This window comes from Melanerpes formicivorus, unplaced genomic scaffold (assembly GCF_026170545.1).
Source record: "Melanerpes formicivorus ecotype bairdi unplaced genomic scaffold, bMelFor1.0.p_v2 SCAF_9, whole genome shotgun sequence".
Taxonomy (NCBI): domain Eukaryota; kingdom Metazoa; phylum Chordata; class Aves; order Piciformes; family Picidae; genus Melanerpes; species Melanerpes formicivorus.
The window spans coordinates 20778106-20787305 of NW_027142361.1; the positions used below are offsets into that span (position 1 = coordinate 20778106).

Genomic DNA, 9200 nt, shown 5'->3' on the forward strand with positions numbered 1-9200 from the left:
ACAGACTAGATAGGAGGAATACACTGATTGCACCAAGGCACACAGTATGTTCTCCATGCATCAGGTAGTTCCCCTAGCACAGTGGAGAGGGGGAAGGCTCCTCAAGGCACTTTAACAGCAGCCTGCTTTCTCTTTTTGCTCTGCTCACCAATGTGGGTTTGTGCACTAGGCTGTTTCCAGCCTAACTGCTCCCAGCTGAAGACTGAGACACTACCCTCAAGCCAAAATCAGGCACCAGCAAGCTCTGTGCTTCTGCAAAGGGTGGAGATGACTGAGCACAGCCCTCCCACAAGCATGCACCCCTCCTCAACTCCCTCCCCACTGCAAATTGTCCTTAGACACCAATGCCACTGGTGGGGTAGAGTGTTGATCACACTTGAAACCACATCCCTTCCTCCCCACCAGCCAATTGGAGAACTCCTGACCTAACTGGGGGGGAGGGTCTTCCCCCTCCATAAAAGTGAGGGTTGAGAGGGTGATTTTTAGGGTAGGTAGGTTACAGAGAGTGGAGGTTTTGCAAGTGAGGAACTTGTAGCAAGCGCAGTCTCTGGGTGGTTTTGTCTTTCAGAGTTGCAACTTTTCTTCAAGTCTAGGGCACTAAGTGTGAAAGTGGACCTGCTACTTCCTTAACAGCTACTGGAAATGCCAGAGGGCCCCTCAGTGAGGAAGTTCCAGCTGCTGACCTCCCCTTTTGTGGGGCAAGTGGTGTCCAAAGTGGGGGGAAGCACAAGGAAGATCAATGTGAATGACCTGAATGCCGTGAGGCTCCAGGACTCCCAGGTGAGCTGTACTAAAGATGACCTTATTGGACCATGGTAAGTTTGAGGCACAGCACTGCTGACCTGCATCTGGATCACAGAAGGTGCAGAACCTGAGAATGGCACCAAGTTTGTTTGAGGTGGACCACTGGCTTTGTTTATAGCCCCCAGCATAGGTGCAGGTAGGCAAGGAGGTGTGAATGCCCTTTTTGGAGTACTGCAGATTTTGGGATCAGATCCTGCAAGGAGAGTGTTGCAGTTTGAGCTGGGTGCCCCCTGCTGTGTTTACTTCCTGTGTCCAGAAGTCCAGCCCAGAGGGGTGGACACAGGAAATTATGTAGTATTTCCTCCCACAATTCTTTGCACCACTATAAGATCCAGTGCGGAGTCTAGCACGCTCTCTTCTTCCTCCTCCGTCAGCTGGTAACTGGGGGAGATGCCTCCTGGCTCTGGGCCTGGCTAGGCCCAAGGCCATGGGGGATATGGGCAGTCTCAGATCGGCCAGCTGAGACTAGCCTAGTGGGGGGGGGGGGAGAAGGAGCCCTGGGGGTTTTGGGTGTACCCTCAGGTGGGGATGGGATCTCTCTGGGTTTGTTTTGGGATCTTTCTTTGTCACTGCGCTTTTGGCTTTCTGTAAATGTTCACTGCTTTCTATTTAAACTTTCCATCACTTTTGCAATCCGTTTGTCTGAGTTATTATTTCTGCCCGTGGTGGGGTGGGGGCTGCCTCAACCCAGCACAGAGAGGATGTTGCAGTGATATGGTTGGACATGGAGATGCACAGAACTATTTGCAGTTTTGAGTGCTGAAGTGCTGGTTCCCTGCCTTTCAAGGGATGAGGAGTTGATGTGGGTGAGGGCTCTTTGTAACAGAGATGAGAGTTGGTTTCTTTAGTATGGGGGTGCTAGAAGCAGCAGCCCCAGCTGTAAACTTTCACAGTTGCTCCTCTTAAACCAGAAGGCAGGTTTTAGCCTGGCTAGGTTGGCAACTGGGCAGCAAGTTAACTGTGAGCCAGCACCATCTTCTTGTGGCCAAAAAGGTCAATGGTGTCCTGGGGAGTTTTAAGAAGAGGAAGGGCAGCAAGTTGAGGAAGGTTTTCCTTCCCTTCTACTCTGCTCTAGGGTGAGGTCACGTCTGGAGTATTGTGTCCAGTTCAAGAGAGACAGGGAACTACTGGAGATGGTCCAGCAGAGGCTATGAAGGTGAGGAGGGGACTGGAGCACCTCTCTGACAAGGAAGAGTTGAGAGATATGGGGCTGCTTAGCCTGGAGAAGACTGTGAAGAGATCTTCTAAATGCTTATCAATATTTAAAGGGCAGGTCCAGACTCTTTTCAGTGGTACTCAGTGACAGGACAGGGGACAATGGGCACAAACTGGAACACAGGAAGATCCAGCTGAACCTGTGAAACAACTTTTCCTGTGAGGGTGACAGAGCACTGGGACAGGCTATCCAGAGAAGATGTGATCTCCTTCTCTGGAAAGATTCAAACCTGCCTGGATGTGATCCTGTGCAGCTTGCTGTAGGTGGACCTGCTTTAGCAGGGGGTTTGGACTAGATCTTCAGAAATCCTTTCCAGCTTCTACCATTCCATGATTCTGTGCAATGTCTGTGCTATGAGTACTTGTGAGATAGTCATACTGGGTCAGCTTCACTTGCCTCATTTCTGTCAGATGGTGATTTGATCTTGTCAAATGCTAGGGCAGTCTCATCTCTGATAACATGATAGCCTCAGCTGGAGGCACAGACATGGGCCTAGCCTGTGGCTTCAGAGCCCTCTCTGAGTTAGGCTGCCCTGTCTTGAGGCACTTGAGGCCAGCTCAAAGTGAAGGGGGCAAAGGAGAAGCAATGATGACATTTTGAAACCCTGAGTCTGTCCTGGTGTCTCTCTTTAGCTTCATAGGAGCTTCTAAGAGGACTTTGCACTGGAGTGGCATCTGGGCACCTTGTGTTTCATGTAGACAAAGAAAGGATGCTGAGAAGATGACTGCAGCTTTGATGGGCATTGCTCAGATGCTAATGAATCTCATTTTTTGGGTGGGGTAATATGCCTTCTATCTAAAAGAGGTAGACAATAGTCAGGTTTGTATGGAAACAGCCAGAAGTTACATGGATCCTTCATGCATCCCATCATTTTTCTTAGGTTCATGGGAAGAAGTTGTTCCTGGCATTTGTGGCAGCTGAAAGTCCCTCAGCACCAACTGCAGAAGAGACAGTGCTGCAAAGAGAGGCTGCTAATGGGGCAAGTTTCCCTGGCCAGGAAGGGCAAGAAGAGGTTTATGCTGCACAGACACATGCCCAGGATGAGGAAGTGCAGGAACTCCAGCACACCAGGTCTGAAATTCCAGATGCAGCAGAGGGTCTGGGCCACTGGCTGCGGTTCCGCTTTGGCTTGTTTGGCAGCGTTCGGGCAAACGAATTCTCCAGAGCAAACAAAGCAAATAAGAGAGGAGACTGGAAGGATCCCACACCCAGGTACTTAGTCAAGTCCTCACAAGCTCTGCTGTTTCCTTGCCTCTTGGTCTGGAGAGGGCATTCAACAAGTCCAAGTGCCAGGTGCTGCACTTTGGCCACAACAACCCCATGCAGTGCTACAGGCTGGAGTCAGAGTGGCTGGAGAGCAGCCAGGCAGAAAAGGAGCTGGGGGTACTGGTTGATAGTAGGCTGAACATGAGTCAGCACTGTGCCCAGGTGGCCAAGAAGGCCAATGGCATCCTGGCCTGCATCAAGAACAGTGTGGCCAGCAGGAGCAGGGAAGTCATTGTGCCCCTGTACTCAGCACTGGTTAGGCCACACCTTGAGTATTGTGTCCAGTTCTAGGCCCCTCAGTTTAAGAAGGACATTGAGACTCTTGAACGTGTCCAGAGAAGGGCAACAAGGCTGGGGAGAGGCCTCGAGCACAAGCCCTGTGAGGAGAGGCTGAGGGAGCTGGGGTTGCTTAGACTGGAGAAGAGGAGGCTCAGGGGAGACCTTCTTGCTGTCTACAACCACCTGAAGGGAGGTTGTAGCCAGGAGGGGGTTGGTCTCTTCTCCCAGGCAATCAGCACCAGAACAAGGGGACACAGTCTCAAGCTGTGCCAGGGGAGGTTTAGGCTTGATGTGAGGAGAAAGTTCTTCACAGAGAGAGTTGTTGGCCATTGGAATGTGCTGCCTAGGGAGGTGGTTGAGTCACCATCCCTGGAGGTGTTCAAGAGGGGATTGGATGTGGCACTTGGTGCCATGGTTTAGTAGTCATGAGGTCTGTGGTGACAGGTTGGACTTGATGATCTCTGAAGTCTTTTCCAACCTTATTGATTCTATGATTCTATGAATGTGTGAGGATGCTCTCAGCCCTGTCTTCTCTCTGCTGGCTCATGAGAGATGGAGTGGGTGTGGGGATTTTTTCAGCTTGTAAATCCACAGTGCCCTTGTGGGATGCACGTTGCCTGCCAGCCTGAGGGTCATGGCACCAGCTTAGGTGAGACTTGTATTCAAAGAGAGCTTTTAGAGAAATCCAGACCGAAGCATGCTGCACACTGCAGCACAGGAGGTTCCACCTCAACATAAGGGGGAACTTCTTTACTGTAAGGGTCACAGAGCCATGGAACAGGCTCCCCAGAAGGGTTGTGGAGTCTCCTTCTCTGGAGACTTTCAAGGCCCATCTGGATGCATTCCTCTGTGACCTGAGTTAGATTGTATGGTCCTGCTCTAGCAGGGGGGTTGGACTTGATGATCTCTTTGGGTCCCTTCCAACCCCTGACATCCTGTGAATCATACCCTGGAAATGCCATTTTTTCCTTTAGCACGGGGGGTGGGCTAGAGAGATGATACCCAGAGGTCCTTTCCTACTCACACCATTCTGTGATTCTCTGCCTTTCCCAGACTGGTTCTGCACTTTGAGAGTGGAGGGTTCCTTGCTTTCTACAACTGCCAGATGAACTGGTGCTCCTCTCCAAGGATTGATCCTGCTACTGACATCCTGTCTGTGGAGTTCCACCGTGGCCAGGCGTTGGATGCTCTCCACAAACCCAGTCCCATCTGCTACATCCTCTTAGACCAAAGATATTTTTCAGGGTTGGGTGAGTTCCAGGGCTGAGTAAGAAATGGAAGAAGGTGGGTGGGAATGTCTACAGATCCAGAGCTTCTGGATGTCTGAACCTTTTATTCCTTAGCTTTGTGGCTTCTGGTTGATCTTGCTGAGGAAGAGGCTTGCAGTCTGTAGCCACAGGCTTCAGATGCTTGAGTGGACTATGTAAGGCCAATGGTGCAGTGCTTACTGAGCCATCTCCAGACCCAGTGCAGGTCTAGTGCCCTCAATATAGGAAGGACATGGACCTGATGGAGAGGGTCCAGAGGAGGGCCATGAAAATGATCAGGGGGTTAGAGCACCTCTGCTACAAAGACAGCCTGAGAGAGCTGGGATTGTTCAGCCTGGAGAAGAGGAGGCTCTGGGGAGACCTAATAGCAGCCTGCCAGTACCTGAAGGGGGCTACAGGAAAGATGGAGAAGGACTGTTTACAAAGGCCTGCAGTGACAGGACAAGGGGCAATGTCTTCAAACTAGAGAAGGGCAGATTTAGACTGGATATCAGGAAGTTCTTCACTATGAGGGTGGTGGAACTCTGGAACAGGTTGCCCAGGGAGGTGGTTGAGATCCCTTCCCTGGACATACTCAAGGGGAGGCTCGATGAGGCTCTGGGCAGCCTGCTCTAGTTGGGGATGTCCCTGCTGACTGTGGGGAGGTTGGACTGGATGACCTTTGGAGGTCCCTTCCAGTCTGGACCATTCTATGATTAGTGTGGGTAGCTGTGTTTTGGCTTGTGGCTCAGAAGAAAGGAAAGTCTGCTTCAAGTGTAGCAGGAAGAGAACATCTTCCAGCCTGATCCCAGCTGTAAGTCTACTTGTTGCATGGCACATTTGATACAGGGAATAACACAGTTAGCTTGAGGCAAGTGTCAGACTGGAGCCATAGGATTGCATCATCTTGACAAGAAACACCTTTATTGTTCCTTTTCAGGAAACATCATTAAGAATGAGATCCTGTACCTGGCCAAGATCCATCCGTTAACACAAGGCTCGCTCTTGGCTCGCTCGAATCTGGAGCAGCTGCTTGACTGTGCCGTTCAGTTCAGCTCTGACTGGCTGCACAGCAAGCTGCATGGTGAAGGGCTGCACCTTCAGATCTACCAGAAGCAGCAGTGTCCCCTCGGTCATGCAGTGATGAAGGGAACCTTTGGACCCTCAGGTGGCTTTAAGAGACTTACATGGTGGTGTCCTCAGTGCCAGCCTGTGCTGCTGTCAGGGGATGGGGATCATTCCTCAGTCATTGAGTGACCTGGCTTTCTGTGCTCATCCTCTTCTGGAGAGTGGTCTCTGAATCATGGTCTTAGTTGTCCCAAGGAGATCTTCATAGTTTCTTTTAGGTTGTTGAGTTTGCTACTTTGGGACAGTGAGTTGGTAGAGTTATGTGCCCAGTGGAGGTTACAGGAATCCTTGGAGGATTCTCTGCCTCTGGATGCAAAAAGCAAAGTGGTTGTGCACATCTGTCACTTCCTGTCACAGTGACAGCAGTGTGAATAGTTTGACCATTTCTGAGGTGTCTTTGCCCCCCAGTTCAGACTAGTGAATGGGAAGTTTAAGGTGTTGAGCAGGTGATTACTGTGGTCTGAAGCGACCCTGTCCCTTGACCCTGGTGTGGATGCAGTGGCTTATGGTGGAGTTAGCAGAAAGGAACATATCCCTCTGCCTAAACATTGGTTAATTTAGTATTGGATAATCCTGCTTCAACTTGTTGCCCAGTGCCTGTGTGCTGGACTGTGATCAGGTGTGGTTAAAAGTAAGTGGCTGTTCCCTCTGTCAGCTCTCAGAGGAGCCTCCTTCCAAGGGGAGAAAAATAAGCCTTAGCAGTGGTGGAGCTCATCTCTGCACCCACAGGTACCGGGTTGGTGACAAAATGTCAGTTTGATATTACTGTAAAAATAAAAGCTAAACATTAAAAGTAGTGTGTGTGATTTGGATTGCATAAAATCATGATCTCCAAGGGAACATGAAAGCAGAATGCTCTGGGGATAGAATTGATGTGGTCTCTTCTTTTCTGAGCTGTGTCCCTCTGCAGTAGGCTGGAGAAGACCTGTAAGGTGATCACCTAACCATTCATTTAACACCATTGAATTGGCTGCTAAACCATGTCCCTCAGCACCACAGCTACACATCTTTGAAATCTCTCTAGGGATGGATGACCCCTCCACTTCCCTGGGCAGCCTGTTCCAGAGCTTGACAACCCTTCCAGTGAGGAAATGTTTTGTAATGTCCAGCCTAAACCTCCCCTTGTGGTGAACTCGAGGCCATTTCATCTTTCACTTGCTACTTGGAAGAACAGACCAACACCCACCTCACTACAACATGTAGTGAGGTGTTGCTGTCATCTCTCTCCCTGGATCTGGGTTTGATTTAACAATAGGTTGTTGGCTTGATTGAAAAATAAAAGCTGGGGTCAGAGTTGGTGATGTTCAGCTTAAGTTCAGTGTATCTAGTCTGAGAGTTACTTGGTTAAACTGAAGTGTACAGGGTAACTTCAGCCTTTGGGGCTTTGTCCTGTAGAGGGTGATTCCAGCAGCTTTCCTCAGTTGTGTAAGGATGGCTCATCAGGAAAACTCTCTTCATAGGAAGTGGATTTGAAGCTGGATTGTAAACCTGCTGGGACACCACCTCTGTGGTAGGCTGCTTCCCAAACAGGACTTGCACAGCCACTCCCCTATGAAGTGTGACAACCTTGAGTGGAGTCTGGTTACAGGACTGCTGGATAATGTAGTTAATAGGGTTATGATGCCAAAGAAGATGCTTATCACCACTTCCGAGTGTATCCTGCAGGATGTGAAGGCCTGAAAATTAGGAATGGTGGTTTTAGTCCCCTACTAAACCAGAGAATGCAGCCTACAAAACAGAACCCACATAACCCCTCACACATCAAAGGATGAGATCGTGGCTGGGTAGGGGAGAGAAGATGTCTGAGCCAAATGCAGAAGGCTAGCTGAGGTGAGGTCGCATGTCCTAATTGTGGCTGGGAGAACTAGATCTATTTAGCCTGGAGAAGAGAGGGGATATGATCAATGCTCATCAAGATCTAAAGGGCAGGGATCAAGAAGATGGAGACAGACTCATCTCTGTTGCGCCCAGTAACAGAACAAGGAGCAATAGGCACAAACTGGAACACAAAGTTCCACATAAATATGAGGAAGAACTTCTTTCCTTTGAGGGTGATGGACCACTTGGAAGAGACTGCCCAGGGAGTTTGTGGACTCTCCTTCTCTGGAGAGATTCCAAACCTGCCTGGATGTGATCTTGTGCAACCTGCTCTGGGTTGACTTAGAGAATGACACACAAGAGACTCAGTAAGTTTCTTGTATTATGCTTCTATTCTGGCACGCCTGACACAGGTAGAATCATTTCAAAAGACCTGTGTGTGTTCAGAGAGTTTTGGGCAAACTTTTATACAAAAAGTTATCTGTCTATAATGACAGAGGTCCAGATGCTTCCTATCTATACAAAGCTTATCTATCTAAAAATAGCAGAAGGACACATATCATGCAGGTGTCCTTTATCTTATACAAAAGATCATCTTGTCCAAGACTAACAGAAGTAAATCACTGAAAAATACTGCTATTCCTTATCTATCCAAAGGCTGTCTGCCAACCCCTCTCCCCCTCCCTGCATTTCAGCTAACAAGCAGAAAATTCTTATCAACTCTGTTATTCTGTTAATGAGACTTTTCTGTTCATCAGGGTGACCCTGCTTTAGCAGGAGAGGGTGGACTAGATTGTCTCCAGAGGTCCCTTCCAGCTTGTACTATGCTGGGATTCTGTGATAGTAAAGGCCTGGGAATGAGGCATTGTATTTCCAGTGCCCTTCTAAACCAAACAAATTTCACAAAACAAACAAAAAGCCAAAGCCAATTCCAAAAAGGTGAAACTTGCACCTCAAAGGATGAGATGGTGGTTGAGTATCTTTAGGGAATAGAATCATTTCAGTTGGAAGGGACCTTTAAAATCATCAAGTCAAATCATTAACCCAGCACAGCCAAGTCCACCTCTAAACCATGCCCCTCAGCACCACAGCTAAATATCTTTCAAATCACTCCGGGGATGGTGACTCCACTTCTCTGGCATCCTGTTCCAGGGCTTGACAACTTTTTTGGTGGTAAAAATCTTTCCTTAAAACCTACCCAAACCCTTCCTGGCACAACATGGGGCAGTTTCCTCTTGTCCTATTGCTTATTACTTGAGAGAAGGCGCTGACCTTCAGCTTGCTTCAACCTGCTTTCAGGTAGTTGCAGAGAGCGATAAGGTCTCCCCAAGCCTTTTTTCCACCAGGCTGAGCAATCCCACTCAGTTTCTTCAGGAGTTCCTCATCAGGCTTGTACTCTATACCCTTCACCAGCTTCATTGCCTTTCTCTGGACATGCTCCA

The 9200-nt window shown here is 49.1% G+C and overlaps 1 protein-coding gene across 1 annotated transcript; it reads left to right on the forward strand.

The window, feature by feature from the left end:
* Nucleotides 1-642: 642 nt before the first annotated feature.
* Nucleotides 643-6713, forward strand: NEIL2 (nei like DNA glycosylase 2). The gene is made up of 4 exons (XM_068143292.1): nt 643-780; nt 2901-3232; nt 4619-4815; nt 5753-6713. The coding sequence occupies exons 1-4, from the start codon at nt 643-645 to the stop codon at nt 6067-6069; spliced, it is 984 nt and encodes a 327-aa protein (XP_067999393.1). The 3' UTR covers nt 6070-6713.
* The last annotated feature ends 2487 nt before the right edge of the window (nt 6714-9200 follow it).